This window comes from Aotus nancymaae, unplaced genomic scaffold (genome assembly GCF_030222135.1).
Source record: "Aotus nancymaae isolate 86718 unplaced genomic scaffold, 86718_ANA_hifiasm-v0.15.2.pri h1tg000021l, whole genome shotgun sequence".
Lineage (NCBI taxonomy): Eukaryota > Metazoa > Chordata > Mammalia > Primates > Aotidae > Aotus > Aotus nancymaae.
In genome coordinates, this window is record NW_026988433.1 from 11512098 (window position 1) to 11527909 (window position 15812).

The 15812-nt window shown below is 49.7% G+C and overlaps 1 protein-coding gene across 11 annotated transcripts in view; it reads left to right on the top strand.

Annotated features, from left to right (window-relative positions):
- KDM2B (lysine demethylase 2B) overlaps window positions 1–15812 on the top strand; it is a 162524-nt gene that overhangs the window by 75049 nt on the left and 71663 nt on the right. For all 11 annotated transcript variants that reach the window (XM_064379679.1, XM_064379685.1, XM_064379680.1 and 8 more), the window contains one exon: window positions 3582–4054. In XM_064379679.1, the coding sequence (XP_064235749.1) occupies window positions 3582–4054 (473 nt within the window). The remainder of the gene's footprint in view (window positions 1–3581; window positions 4055–15812) is intronic.

A 15812-nucleotide genomic window follows, 5' to 3' on the forward strand; every position in this document is an offset into this window, starting at 1 on the left:
AATCCTAGGAACCCCTCAGGAGAAGCCATTCTTGTCAGTTTCCCACCTGGAATACAGACTCCAAGAAAATGAACTCGTGTACCCAAAAGAGTCATGTGTGCGGCCTCCAGCCCATGGCTGTGCAGATGCAGGTAGGGGCCGCCCCGGCATGGCTGCTGAAACGGGATCACCCCACGGAGCAGATTCCTCGTTCTTTTGGCTCTTCCGTAGATACTGATTTTTTCCCCTGCACTGGAGGCTGGGTTTTTATCTATGTAGGAGCCAGCCTGTGAGATGCCTCCGAAAACCCAAGGCTGTCTTTGAGGCAGCAGGAGGGGTGACCAGGGCGGGTGGTGCGGGCCTGGAGGAGCAGGAGAGAGTGTTTGGAACCGCTACAGCACCCTGCTCTGCTGCCAGTACTTAAAGGGACATCGTCGCCCCGAATACGGCTCTGCCCTTGAATCTGGACTCACAGATGCCTGCCCTGAAGTTGCATCTGGCTGTGACAGCAAGCCCCGACTAGCAATCTAGAGGAAGAACGTGATTCCTCTCGGCTGTGTCTGAGCTGTTGTCGTACCAGGGTTTTCCTGGATGACGTAGAGTCTGCAGCATCTCAGACACAGCATCTTTTTTTTTTTTTAACTAGGGGATAGAAAGATGAGATTGGTCAGTCTCCTTGAGGGTCTGCACAATATTCTCTGCAGCCTCTAGGATTTTTAGGTTCTTTTTTTATTCCCCCTTTACAGTAAGCCTCTTCCGCTCCTTCCCTTGTGTCCCGTCGTTAATGATATCCAAGGGTTCCAGGCTGGGCATATGATGGGGAACCAGTGTTTCTGCTGGGGTCCTCACTGGGAAGTCTTTGCCTGTGAGGTCTGTCACAAACCTCATTCCCGCCCGATGATGCGATATTCAGGAGTTGGAAAATCCCAAAACCCTACAACCTGCCCTTCTGGAGCTCCCAGCCTGGTTGGAGAGAAGGAAAATGATCCTGAAATAGCGTGAGAGCCACTGTGATTGCAGTAACTCCACGATCCCCCGGGGACAGAGGCTGGGGAGAGCCAGAGGCTTTCTGAGTGTATGTAGTCCCCAGGCCAGGAAGCTGAGGGTTGGCTCTGTCACTTGGGTATTTAGGGCAGAAGAAGAATATGCCATTCTCAGGCACAGGAGGAAATATCGTGGCGGTGCTTGGGTAACCAGTACCCACATCTTCCTTAGGTTTTCTTGCCACTGCTTTCCCTCTGGCTCTCCCAGTCCATCTGCCAATGAGAAGGGGTGACGTGAGGGAGACACCCCCTCCATGCAGAGCTGCTGTGTGCCAGCGCCTGTGCCCGGGGATGCCTGTGTACTCTGCACCACGCCTTCTGAGGATGTTTCCTTTGCCTTATATTTTTTAAACAGCTCTGTTGGAATATAGTTCCTGCATCACAAAATTCACCATTTAAAGTGTAGAATCCAGTGGTTTTTAGTCTATTCACAGATACATGTGGCCCCTGCTGCAGTCAGTTTTACATTTGCATCACCTCAAAAAGAAAGCCAGGGTAGGGCGCGGTGGCTCACACCTGTAATCCCAGCACTTTGGGAGCCTGAGGCCGGTGGATCACTTGAGGTCAGGAGTTCAAGACCAGCCTGGCCAACATGGTGAAACCTCGTCTCTACTAAAAATCCGAAATTAGCCTGATGTGGTGGCACATGCCTATAATCCCAGCTACTTGGGAGACTGAGGCAGAAGAATCTCTTGAACCTGAGAGGTGGAGGTTGTAGTGAGCCGAGATTGTGCCATTGCACTCTAGCCTGGGCAACAAAGTGAGACTTTGTCTCAAAAAAAAAAAAAGAAAGAAAGAAAAAATCCAGCTAGGCGCTGTGGCTGTCACTGTCACTTCACCAAAGTAATCTCAGCACTTTGGGAGGCTGAGGTGGGCAGATCACCTGAGATCAGGAGTTTGAGACCAGCCTGGCTAACATGGTGAAACCCCATTTCTACTAAAAATACAAAAAATTAGCCAGGCCTGGTGATGTGTGCCTGTAATCCCAGCTACTCGGGAGGCTGAGGCAGGAGAATCACTTGGACCTGGGGGGTGGAGGTTGCAGTGAGCCAAGATTGCACCATTGTACTCCAGCTTCGCCATCAAGAGCAAAAGTCCGTCTCAAAAAAAAAAAAAAAAGATTCTAGCACTTTGGGAGGCTGAGGTGGGTGAGGTGGGTGGACCTGAGACCAGCCTGACCAACATGGTGAAACCCCGTCTCTACTAAAAAATACAAAAATTAGCCAGGCATGGTGGTGCACATCTGTGATCCCAGCTACTTGGGAGGCTGAGGCAGGAGAATCCCTTGAGGCGGAGGTTGTAGTGAGCCAAAATCGTGCCACTGCACTCCAGCCTGGGCAATGGAGCGAGACTCTGGTTCAAAAAAAAAGAAAGAAAGAAACTGTTATCCTTTAGCTGTCGTTTTCTTATTTCCTTCTCCCCAGCCCTAGGCAACTACACATATCCCCTGCTCGGGACATTTTACTTGAGGTGAATAGTATAATGGTTGCTCTTTTAGCTTATTTTTATTTTAGTATTATTATTTTTTGAGACAGGGCCTTGCTCTGTTGCCCAGGTTGGAGTGCAGTGGTGCACACTGACGGCTCACTGCAGCCTTCACCTCCTGGGCTCAAGTGATCCATCTCAGCCTCCCATGTAGCTGGGACTGCACCTGCACATCACCACACCCAGCTAATTTTTGCATTTTTTGTAGAGATGGGGTTTCGCCATGTTTCTTAGGCTGGTCTCAAACTCCTGGGTTCAAGCAGTCCACCCCGCCTAGGCCTCCCAAAGTGTAGGGATTACAGGCATGAGCCACTGCACCCAGCCTTGACTTATTTTTAGACATGAAAAAGTTGGCCAGGTGCGGTGGCTTATGCCCATAATCCCAGCACTTTGGGAGGCCAAGGTGGGCAGATTATGAGGTCAGGAGTTCGAGATCAGTCTGGCCAATATGGTGAAACCCAGTCTCTACTAAAAATACAAAAATTGGTGTGGTGGCACATGCCTGTAATCCCAGCTACTCAGGAGGCTGAGGCAGGAGAATCGCTTAAACCTGGGGGTGGGGGGCATGGAGTTTGCACCACTGTACTCCAGCCTGGGTAACAGAGCAAGACTCTGTCTCGAAAAAAAAAAAAAAGTTAAGTGCCAGTAACCAGCCTGGGCAATATAGTGAGACGTCATCTCTACAAAAAAAGGTTAAATAAACTAGCTGAGTAGAGTGGGTCCACCAGTGGGAGGATTACTCGAACCCAGGAGGCAGAGGTTGCAGCGAGCTGAGATCGTGCCACTACAGTCCAGCCTGGGCGACTAAGCGAGACCGTCTTTATGTAAATAAATAAAGCGCCAGTGTTGAGAGACGAGGCAGCCCGTGCGGGTGCACACAGCCGGGAAGCAGCAGGGTGGGGATCTGAACCTGTGTCCACCACAGCCTTTCCAGAGGCTGGAGGCACTGACCGTTAGGATTGTCAGAGAAGCTTGATCTCTGGAGTAAAGGGGACTTGGGGCGAGTAGAGGTTCCAGAGACTTTGCAGGGAGTTAGGGATCATCTCCGTCTTTCCTGTGACCCTGCCCCCACAGATGCCCCGAGGAAGCCCAGCATAGACGGTTTCTCTTCGGATTCCTGGCTGGAGATGGAGGAGGAGGCCTGTGATCAGCAGCCTCAGGAGGAGGAGGAGAAGGACGAAGAGGGTGAGGGCAGGGACAGGACGCCCAAGCCACCCACCGAGGGCTCTGCCTCACCTACCAGCACACCCTCCGAGGACCAGGAGGCCCCCGGGAAGAAGCCCAAAGCGCCTGCCCTGCGGTTCCTCAAAAGGACTTTGTCCAACGAGTCAGAGGAGAGTGTCAAGTCCACCACGCTGCCCGTGGACTACCCCAAGACGCCCACCGGCTCTCCCGCTGCGGAGGCCGCTGCCAAGTGGACCCATCTCACCGAGTTTGAACTGAAGGGCCTGAAAGCTCTGGTGGAGAAACTGGAATCCCTCCCAGAGAACAAGAAGTGTGTCCCCGAGGGCATCGAGGACCCCCAGGCACTCCTGGAGGGTGTGAAGGTGGGCAGGAATGGCATCTGGGGCTGGGGGGCTGAGGAGGGCCGGGCAGGTCCTGTGTTCAGTGTGACAGGTGTAACTCAGCTCAGGGTGGCTCTGTGCAGACAGATTACTCTGAGCATCCGGGTGGGTGATGGGGGGCTCCTGGGGGCCTTGATCCATGAAAGCCTAGGTAGGGTGTCCAAGTAGAAGCCACCATTAAGAGCTGCAGAGGGCCGGGCGCAGTGACTCACACCTGTAATCTCAACACGTTGGGAGGCTAAGGTGGGCAGATCACTTGAATTTAGGAGTTCAAGACCAGCCTGGCCAACATGGTGAAACCCCATCACTACTTAAAAAAAAAAAAAAAGAAAGAAAAGTAGCTGGGTGTGGTGGCACACACCTGTAGTCCCAGCTACTCAGGAGGCTGAGGCAGGAGAATCACTTGAACCTGGGAGGCGGAGGTTGCAGTGAGCCCAGATTGCACCACTGCACTCCAGCCTGGCGACAGAGCGAGACTCTGTCTCAAACAAAAGAGCTGCAGAGGACCGCATTTGGAAGCTCACTCTGTGGCCAAGTTTTTTTCTCAGCACTTATGGGAAACCTGAGGCCCCACCAACAGGTATGACGTGTGGAGCAGTTGCTGTCACTGGGTTTGAGAGATGGACCCCTCCCACCTTGCGAGGAAGCCTCACTGTCCTGGGCCAGCGTTCATGGAGTATGCATCAGTTCACATGAGCAGGCTGTACAGCCCCACAGTCCTTGACCTGGCCAGCCAATGCGGGCACCATGTAGCTGCGTGCCATTTGGAGGTCTTCATTATAATGTGCATTGAATGGATGAGGAAGTGGAATCAGAGAGGGTAAGGGGCATGCCTGAGGTCACACAGCAGGCGGATGGTGGAGCTGGGACGAGGACCCAGGGGAGACTGCAGAGCTCCTGTGTGTCTGCCATTGCATGGAACTGCCTCTTGTCTCAGCATTAGTAAGCCTTTTTGGTTGAGGCCTCAGGCATTTGGGCTACCTTCTCCAATGTCTGATGCCCCAGGGAAGCCAGCTAGCTGCCTCCTGGGGTTGGAAACTGAATTTAAGTTTCTTCTTCAGCTGCAAAGTACTCAGGATTGGTAGTTCATTTGTTGACTGTATTCGTGTAGAAAACATTGTGTTGGGCCTGGGGTATAGCTATGTTAAGATTCACTGGGTTCAGTCCGGGCACGATGGCTCATGCCTGTAATCCCAGCACTCTGGGAGGCTGAGGTGGACGGATCATTTGAGGCCAGGAGTTTTGAGCCCAGCTTGGTCAACACAGGGAGACCCCATCTCTACAAAAAATACAAAATTGCCGGGCGCGGTGGCTCACGCCTGTAATCCCAGCACTTTGGGAGGCCGAGGCGGGTGGATCACGAGGTCAAGAGATCGAGACCATCCTGGTCAACATGGTGAAACCCCGTCTCTACTAAAAATACAAAAAATTAGCTGGGCATGGTGGTGCGTGCCTGTAATCCCAGCTACTCAGGAGGCTGAGGCAGGAGAATTGCCTGAACTTAGGAGGCGGAGGTTGCGGTGAGCCAAGATCATGCCATTGCACTCCAGCCTGGGTAACGAGAGCGAAACTCCGTCTCAAAAAAAAAAAAAAAATACAAAGTTGTAGTCAGGTGTGATGGCATGTGCCTGTAGTCCCAGCTATTCAGGAGGTCGCTGCTATAGTGAGCCATGATCTTACACTACACTCCAGTCTGTACAACAGAGCAAGACTCTGCCTGAAAAAAATCCCAAAGCGAGTATACTAATCTGAAGAAGAAATGTCTTTCTATGCTTTTGTAAAGTCTTTCTTACTTTAATTAATTAATTAATTAATTAATTTTTGAGACGGAGTCTTGCTGTCACCAGGCTGGAGTGCGGTGGCGCGATCTTGGCTCACTGCAACCTCCGACTCCTGGGTTCAGGCGATTCTCCTGCCTCAGCCTCCCGAGTAGCTGGGACTACAGGCATGCATCATCATACCCAGCTAATTTTTGTACTTTTAGTAGAGATGGGGTTTCTTCAGGTTGGCCAGGATGGTTTCGATTTCTTGAGCTTGTGATTTGCCCGCCTCGGCCTCCCAAAATGCTGGGATTACAGGTATGAGCCACCATGCCCAGCTTTATTTTTTTATTTTGTACCATCAAGACAGAGTGTTATTCAGTTGCGTTGGCTGGAGTACAATGGCGTGAGCTTGGCTCACTGCAGCCTCCCAAGTAGCTGGGACTACAGGTGCATGCCACTATACCTGGCTGATATTTAATTTGTAGAAATGGGGTCTCACTACGTTGCCCAGGCTGGTCTCAAACTACTGGGCTCAAGCGATTCTCCCACTGCAGTTTCCCAAGATGCTGGGATTACAGGCATGAGCCACTGTGCCTGGCCTAGGCTATTTTTTCCTTTAAAAGCATCTTTGTGTCTCTGATCTATTTCTGTTTGGTGCTGCTGGTTCTGGGAACAGATGTCCTCCTAGGGATGAAACTCGGCTCCTCCTGTCCCTCACCTCTACCTACTGATTGGCCTGAGGCTAGACTTGTCCTAGACCCTTTGATGATGTGGAGGAGGCCTGGGGTAGCAGTTTAGACAAAGTGCAAGCAGCCCAGACCTCCTCCTGCCCCACAGGCAGATCATGGGCAGCTTGTGAAAACAGGAAATGATGCATCTCCTTGACTTGGTGCTGTTGGGGTGTTTTCCTTGCATCAACTCATTTTAACCTTCCAACAGTTCTTTGCAGTACTTTTACCATCCCTATTTTACAAATGGGTAAATCGAGGTACCGAGAGGTTAAGTAACTTGCTCTGGGGTGTGACTGCTGGTCAGTGGGAGGGTCTGTATGCCGCTTTTTTGGTGGCTGTAGAGAAAGTGATTTTCTTCCATCTCAAGAGGCCATCCCAAATTTAGTTAGAAGATACGGAGGTGGTTGCATGGGTTTTATTTACAAATCGTGTAGCTGGGTTGAAGGGCACAAATCGGCAGCCCCTGGGCCACCCCAGCCTCCAGGCATCACATTCGGCCTGCGTAGGATTAAATGGATTTTGGTAATTAGTTTCCAACATTAAACAAATCTGGAGCCTCTTATAAAATATCCTGGCTGGGCCAGGCATGGTGGCTCCTGCCTGTAATGCCAGCACTCACATTACATTTACTTACATTACGTTTGGGAGGCCGAGGCGGGCGGATCAGTTGAGGTCAGGAGTTCGAGACCAGCCTGGACAACATGGTGAAACTCCATCTCTACCAAAAAATACAAAAATCAGCCAGGCTTGATGGTGGGCGCCTGTCATCCCAGCTACTCGGGAGGCTGAGGTGGTAGAATCGCTTGAACCTGGGAGGCAGAGGTTGCATTGAGCTGAGATTGCACCACTGCACTTCAGCCTGGGCAACACAGTGAGACCCTGTCTCAAAAAAATAAACAAAATGAACAAAATGAAATATCCTAGGTCTCGTGGCTCATGTTCCTGGATGGCTACAATCAGTAGGAAGTAATTAACAGCTGACCCCTTATGCTCCGGTCCCCACCACTAAACTCCCATGTGTCACTAATTTTTTTTTTTTTTTTTTTTTGAGACAGGGTCTTGCTCTGTCTCCCAGGCTGGCAGTGACGTGATCTCGGCTCACTGCAACCTCTGCCTCCCGGGTTCGGGTGTGATCTTGGCTCATTGCAACCTCCGCCTCCTGGGTTCAAGTGAGTCTCCTGCCTCAGCCTCCCAAGTAGCTGGGATTACAGGCACATGCCACCACACCCGGCTAATTTTTGTATTTTAGTAGAGGCAGGATTTTGCCATGTTGGCTAGGCTGGTCTCGAACACCTGGCCTCAAGTGATCTGCCTGTCTCGGCCTCCCAAAGTGCTGGGATTACAGGTGTGCACCACTCTGTGTCCAGGTGTTATTTGAAGACCAAAAGTTCTGGATCAGACTGAATCCCTGTGCCAAACGTTAGCCAGCTTGCAGTAAAACAGAGTGGTTGGAATACAGCATCGTGTTCATGAGGACTCAGTGAGCTAACACCTTAGCACAGAGCCTTTAAGAGCTCAGTAAACTAGAGCCAAAAATTTCATACACCATAGGATGAAAACAGGCCAGTGCAGGGTCAAATGTGCGAGCCTGTGAAACCTGTGACCATGGAAGGTGTGAACTGCTTTTTTCTATTGGGGCCATCAATTCCCCACCATGGAACACACTTGCTCATTGACATGGTCTCTCCTGGGTCTTACTGACTTGCAGGACAGTGAGGTGTAAAGCCCGGATTACCAGCACGGTTGACTTTTTAAAATCATCACACTCTCAGCCGGGCGCTGTGGCTCACCAGCACTTTGGGAGGCTGAGGCGGGTGGATCACAAGGTCAGGGGTTCGAGACCAGCCTAGTCAACATGGTGAACCACATCTCTACTAAAAATACAAAAAAATTATCTGGGCATGGTGGTGTGGGCCTGTAATCCCAGCTACTTGGAAAGCTGAGGCAGGGGAATTGCTTAAACCCTGGAGGCAGAGGTTGCAGTGAGCTGAGATCACGCCACTGGCCTCCAACCTGGGCGAAAGAGTGAGACTCCATCTCAAAAAAAAAAATCAAATCACCACACTCTCTCCTGCTTCAGAGAATCCAAAAGGCGGGAAGCCAGGGACAGGGCTGCAGCCTGGTCATACCCTGAACATGACCTGAGCATGGAGCAGGGCCTGATTCAGCCCAGCCAAAGTGGCCAGGACTTCAGCTAGGACTGAGGCTCCTGCTGGAGGCCAGGTTAATGCTGAGCCCTCAGGCTGGTGAGATTGTTGGGCAGTGGGGAGAGAGAGGGTTGCAGCAAGGGCCTCTGGCCTAAGGAGCTCCCAGCGTTAGACCAACACAAGCCACGTATTCTCGTGTCTCCTGCTCATATCACATCAGGAGAACGCGGGAGAGCAGAGAGGGACCAGGCAGCTCAGCTCTGGCCATCTGGGCAAACCCTACACCTGAAAAATGGGCAGGCCGAGGCATGCCACTTAGGGCTTTTCATGGCCTAAGATTAAATTTTGGGCTCCTGAACCACATCTATTATCCATGCCAGCTATGCAGCTAAATCACATTCTAAGCTTCCCTTCCAGGTAAATAAAGTTTTAAGTTTTCCGTGGCTTAGAACTTGTTAAATGCGTGCATTCTGCAACAGGATGGGGGCAGTGCATCCTAACAGGAGATGAGGTAGGAGGGAACCGATCACATGTGTGGGGCATTTACCACGGGCCACGCCCCCTTCTGGCATCAGGGTACTCACCACAACCTGGCAAGTTGGGGAGTGTTCTTATTCCATGATGATGATGATGATGATGATGATGATTTTGAGACGGAGTCTCACACTGTCGCCCAGGCTAGAGTACAGTGACACAGTCTTGGCTCAATGCAACTTCCACCTCCCAGGTTCAGGAGATTCTCCTGCCTCACCCTCCCAAGTAGCTGAGATTTTAGGCACCTGCCACCATGCCGGGTTAATTTTTGTAATTTTAACAGAGACAGGGTTTCACCATGTTGGCCAGGCTGGTCTTGAACTCCTGACCTCAAGTGATCCTCCCTCCTCCGCTTCCCAAAGTGCTGGGATTACAGGCGTGAGCCATCGCACCCGGCCTTCCCATTATTTTATATAGGGAAACCTAGACTGCCAGCAATATGGTGACTTGCCCCAAGTCATATTGCTAACGAACTTTCAGCCACGATGCACGATGGCAGAGGCCATGTGTCCATTTCCTGTGGCTGCCATAGCAAATTGCCACAAACTGGGTGGCTTAAAACAACCAGTCTGTGGTTGGGTGCCATGGCTCACACCTGAAATCTCAGCACTTTGTGAGGCCGAGGTGGGTGAATCACCTGAGGTAAAGCGTTCAAGACATCAAGACCAACCTGACCAACAGGGAGAAACCTAGTCTCTACTAAAAATACAAAAAATAGCCAGGCATGGTGGCGGGCGCCTGTAATCCCAGCTACTTGGGAGGCTGAGGCTGGAGAATTGCTTGAACCCAGGAGGTGGAATTTGCAGTGAGCTGAGATTGTGCTGCTGCACTCCAGCCTGTGTGATAGAGTGAGACTGTCTCAAAAAAAAAAAAAAAGCTGGGTGCTGTGGCTCACGCCTGTAATCCCAACACTTTGTGAGGCCAAGGCAGGCAGATCATGAGGTCAGGAGTTTGAGATCAGCCTGGCCAGCATAGTGAAATCCCGTCTCTACTAAGAATACAGAAAATTAGCCAAGCATGGTGGCTGGTGCCTGTAATCCCAGCACTTTGGGAGGCCGAGGTGGGTGGATCACTTGAGGTCAGGAGTTCAAGACCAGCCTGGCCAATATGGTGAAACCCCGTCTCTAATAAAATTACAAAAAAAGTCAGCCAGGCGTGGTGGTCGCACTGCCTAGAGTACCAGCTACTTGGGAGGCTGAGGCAGGAGAATTTCTTGAACCCAAGAGGCGGAGGTTTCAGTGAGCCGACATCGTACCACTGCACTCCAGCCTGGGTGACAGAGCGAGACTCTGTCTCAAAAGCAAAACAAAAACAAAAAAACCAAGTATGTTATTTAATAGTCCTGGGGGCCAGAAGTCTGAAATAAAAGAGTCGGCGGGGCTGTGCCCCGCTCAGAGCCTCTAGGAGGGAATCCTCCTTGCCTCTCTGTTTTCTGGCAGCTCCTGTTTCCCTGGCTCTGGCTGCCTCACTTCAGTCTCTTCCTTCAACTTCTTGTGGATTTCTTCTTTGTGTTCAAATCTCTCTTTTTATAAAGACACTAGACATTGGATTTAGGACCTACCCTAAATTCAGGATTATTTCACCTTGAAAAAAAAAAGTTTTTTTTTTTGAGATGGAGTCTGGCTCTGTTGCCCAGGCTGGAGTGCAGTGGCGCGATCTTGGCTCACTGCATCCCCCAACTCCTGGGTTCAAGCAGTTCTCCTGCCTCGGCCTCCTGAGTAGCTGGGACTACAGACACGTGCCACCACGCATGGCTAATTTTTGTATTTTCAGTAGAGAGGGTCTCACCATGTTGGTCAGGCTGGTCTTGAACTCTGCCTCCAATGATCTGCCGCCTCAGCCTCCCAACATATTGGGATTACAGATGGGAGCCATCGTGCCAAGCCTGAACATAGACCTTTGGGACATAATTCAAGCTACTTCAGATGGGTTTTTACAGACAGGGGTAAGACGGTTGGGCTGGGTTGGAGGGAAGGATTTTGGGAGACCTCAGAGGCTGCAGGTTCCCCGGAGCAGAAGGCCCCCAAGCTGCACCTCCCTTTAGCCAGCTGGTGGATGGTGATTCTTCCCTGATGCCTGCCTCTGCCTTATTTTCTTTTTCTTTTTTGTTTTTTGGGACGGAGTCTCGCTCTGTCGCCAGGCTGGAGTGCAGTGGCGCCATCTCAGTTCACTGCAACCCATACCTCCCAGGTTCAAGCGATTCTCCTGCCTCAGCCTCCCGAGTAGCTGGGATTACAGGCACGCGCCAGCACGCCCAGCTAAGTTTTTGTATTTTTGGTGGAGACTAGGTTTCACCATACTGGCCAGGATGGTCTTGATCCTTTGACCTCATGATCCATCCACCTCAGCCTCCCAAAGTGCTGGGATTACAGGCATGAGCCACCAAGCCTGGCCATCTGCATTATTTTCACAGTAGGATATTTTTAGTCAGGGCATAGAGGGAGGTTCTGATTATTAACGCCCCACCCTAGGGTGCTGTGGGGCTCGAATCCATTGTTAACTACTTAAGCTCTTTGAGAGAAGTTGGCCTAAGGGGCTGCCAAGGCACAGCGGTCCGTTGTGTGTGATTATCTCGTTAAGGCCAACACGGGGCGGTTTCCAGCAGAATGGGTCCCACGGTTGGATCTTTCTCTTCAGAAGCCTGCCCTGGGCTTTCGGAGGTGGGAGGCATGTAGGGTGTATCCCTTAGGCAGCTGAGCTGGTGAGGGCAGCCAGCCTTCCTTGTATCTGTGCTTCCGAGAGCCCCGGGGAGTGTATAAATTCAAGCAGGGCCTAGGAAAGCAGTGACATGATTTCCTCCAGCACAACCTATTTCTCAGAGATGAACTCTCCAATTAGAATAATCTCCTCCCCTGCCCAGCCTGTCATATACAAATGAAAATTCTTCCCTGAGGGACAGAGCCCAGGGCGCCCCCTCGTGGCCGCAGGGGGTTACACACAGAGGGGTACTTGGGAGGTATCAGTGTGAGATCCTGGGCTCAGGGCATTTGGGGAAAATTCTTTTTTTTTTCCTAACATATTCTATCATAAATTATTTTTATTTTTAATTATTATTAATTAAGTAATTATTTTTTTTTTTGAAATGGAGTTTTGTTTCTGTCACCCAGGCTGGAGTGCAGTGGTGTGATCTCAGCTCACTGTAATCTCTGCCTCCCAGGTTCAAGCGATTCTCCTGCCTCAGCCTCCCGAGCAGGTGACACTGCAGACGCGCGCCACCACGCCTGGCTAATTTTTTTGTATTTTTAGTAGAGATGGGGTTTCACCATGTTGGCCAGGCTAGTTTTGAACTCCTGACCTGAGGTGATTCACCCACCTCGGCCTCTCAAGAGTGATGGGATTATAGGTGTGAGCCACTGCACCCGGCCATTATTATTTAGAGACAGAGTCTCACTCTTTCGGCCAAGTTGGAGTGTAGTGGTGTGATCATAGCTCACTGCAGCCTTGAACTCCTGGGCTCAAGCAGTCCTCCCACCTCAATTTCCTCAAGAAACTAGTACTACAGGTGCACCACGCCCAGCTAATTTTTAAATTTTTTGTAGAGATAGAGTCTCGCTATATTGCCCAGACTGACCAAGAGCAATTTTAATTTAAACAATTATTGACTGAGTATGGAGGCTCATGCCTGTGAGAGGATCACTTGACTGTAGGAATTTGAGACCAGCTGGGGCAACATAGCAAGACCCTGTTTCTACTAAAAAATAAAAAAATTAGTTGGGCATGGTGGTGCACTCTTGTCGTCTCAGCTACTTGGGAGGTTGAGGTGGGAGAATTGCTTGAGCCCAGGAGTTTGAGGCGGTGGTGAGCTGTGATCACACCGCAGCACTCAAGCCTGGGCAACAGAGTAAGACCCTGTCTTTAAAAAATGTATTATTTATTATTATGAATTTATTAATTATATCTAATACTTAGAACTGCAGTAATAACTTTTTGCAACTAAATATCCCTTTAACGAGGCCTCTACCTCAATACTTGTGAGTTAGACTCCAGATCTGATACTGAAATGGAAAGAAATCATGAGACATTTAAGAAGGAAACTCAAAGAAAACGAAGGTGGGTGGGCATTACTTTCAGTCAGATGCAAAGCCATGTTTGCAGATTGGTGGCCCATGGGCCACACCAGCACACAGATGTTTGACTCACAGTGGGTTTTTTTTTAAAGTTTCAGGTAGATGCTAACATTTAAAAATGCAGAGAGTTCAAATAAAACTCTGCATCTTTGATTTCTTCTGGAAAATCGAAGATCTGGTGGGCCTTTCGCCCCATAGGAGGGAAGTTGGAATTGGGTTGCACTCACCCTTTTTGTTTTTGAGATGGAGTTTCGCTCTTGTTGCCAAGGCTGGAGTACAATGGCACGATCTCGGCTCACCACAACCTCCGCCTCCTGGGTTCAAGTGATTCTCCTGCCTCAGCCTTCCGAGTAGCTGGGATTACAGGCATGCGCCACCACAGCTGGCTAATTTTGTATTTTTAGTAGAGGCGGGGTTTCTCCATGTTGGTCAGGCTGGTCTTGAACTCCCGACTTTAGGTGATCCACCTGCCTCGGCCTCCCATAGTGCTGGGATTACAGGCGTGAGTTCCTGGGCCTGGCTTGCCCTTTTAAAATGGAACATGTGTTCTCCAGTTTGTCATAGGTCTCACCATTCCCTATTGTCCTAGTCTGGTGACATCTTGAATTTGTTGCCCAATCCTAGAGTTTGGGATGGGACCAAGCAGCTGAAACGTGCCGTGGAAGTGATGGTCTTCTCTCCCAGCCATTTGGGGCCCACTTGCAAGAAGGAATGGAAGTCTCCGGCTAAACATGGAGCATATTTCTGGAAAGCTCATTTGTTCTTAATGATTTTTTACATAGAGGGAAACTTTATTTACTTATTTATTTTGAGACAAAGTCTCATTCTGTTTCTCAGACTGGAGTGCAGTGGCATGGTCTTGGCTCACTACACCCTCTGCCTCCCAGGTTCAAAAAATCAAAAATTAGCCGAGTGTGGTGGTGTATGCCCACAGTCCCAATTACTCAGGAGGGGATGGGGGTGGGGGATCTCTTGAGCCCAGAAGGTTGAGGCTGCAGTGAGGCATGATCATGCCACTGCACTCAGCCTGGGCAATAGAGAATCCATTTCAGAAAAAAAATTTAAAAAATAAAAAACTCAGGAGGTGGTGGTTGCAGTGAGCCAAGATCGCACCATTGTACCCCAGCCTGGGCGACAAGACTAAGACTCTGTCTCAGAAAATAAATAAAATAAATAAATAAATAAGTCGTGTACATATTAGGAAAATTGACAGCCTAAGAATCTTGTTTTGCCTTCCTGTAGCTGTTACTACTGTCTGATTGGTAGTTTATTTATTTATTATTTATTTTTGAGACAATGTCTCTGTCTGTCTCCCAGGTTGGAGTGTTGTGGCATGATCTCTGCTCACTGCAGCCTTGACCTCCTGGGCTCAGGTGATCCTTCTACCTCAGTCTCCCATGTAGCTGAGACTACAGACATGTGCCACCTCATCTGGCTAATTGTTTGTTTGTTTGTTTTGTAGAAATGGAGTCTCACTCTTGCCCAGGCTGGTCTCGAACTCCTGTGCTCAAATGATCCAGCCATCTCAGCTTCCTAGCGTGCTGAGATTACAGGCATGAGTCACTGTCACTCTGCTCCAATAACTTTAAATAATTTAAAATTATTATTCCTTTTCTTTTTTTTTTGAGGCGGAGTCTCGATCCATCGCCCAGGCTGGAGTGCAGTGGCATGATCTTGGCTCACTGCAACCTCTGCTTCCTGGGTTCAAGCAATTCTTGTACCTCAGCCTCCTGAGTAGCTGGGATTGCAGATATTCGCCACCACGCCCAGCTAATTTTTGTATTTTTAGTAGAGACGGGGTTTCACCATCAGGCTGGTCTTTAACTCCTGACCTCGTGATCCCCTGGCATTGGCCTTCCAAAGTGCTGGGATTACAGGTATGAGCCACTGAACCCAGCCTAATTATTATTTTTCAAAAATGCCAGGCTGGGCGCAATGGCTCATGCTTGTAATCCCATCACTTTGGGAGGCTGAGGTGGGCTGATTGCTTGAGGCCAAGAGTTTGAGATCAGCCTGGGCTACATGAGATCCCATCTCTACCAAAAATTAGCTGGGCATGGTGGTGGGCACCTGTAGTCCCTGTTACTTGGGAGGCTGATGCGGAAGGATCACTCGAGCCATGATGGCACCACTGCACTCCAGCCTGGGTGACAGAGAAAGACCCTGCGTCAAAATGTATATAAATATATTTTTAATATACTTTTTTTTTTTTTTTAGTAGAGACGGGGTTTCACCATGCTGGTCAAGCTGGTCTTGAACTCCTGACCTCAGGTGATCCACCCACCTCAGCCTCCCAAAGTGCTGGGATTACAGGCATGAGCCGCCGTGCCCAGCCTTAATAGACTATTTTTAAGAATAATTTTAGATTTACAGAAAAATTCAGCAGATAATACAGAGAATTTCCATATATACCCCTCAGACCTAGTTTCCTTGTATTATTAACATCTTATATTCGTATAGTATGTTTGTTACAATTAATAAACCAATATTGATACATG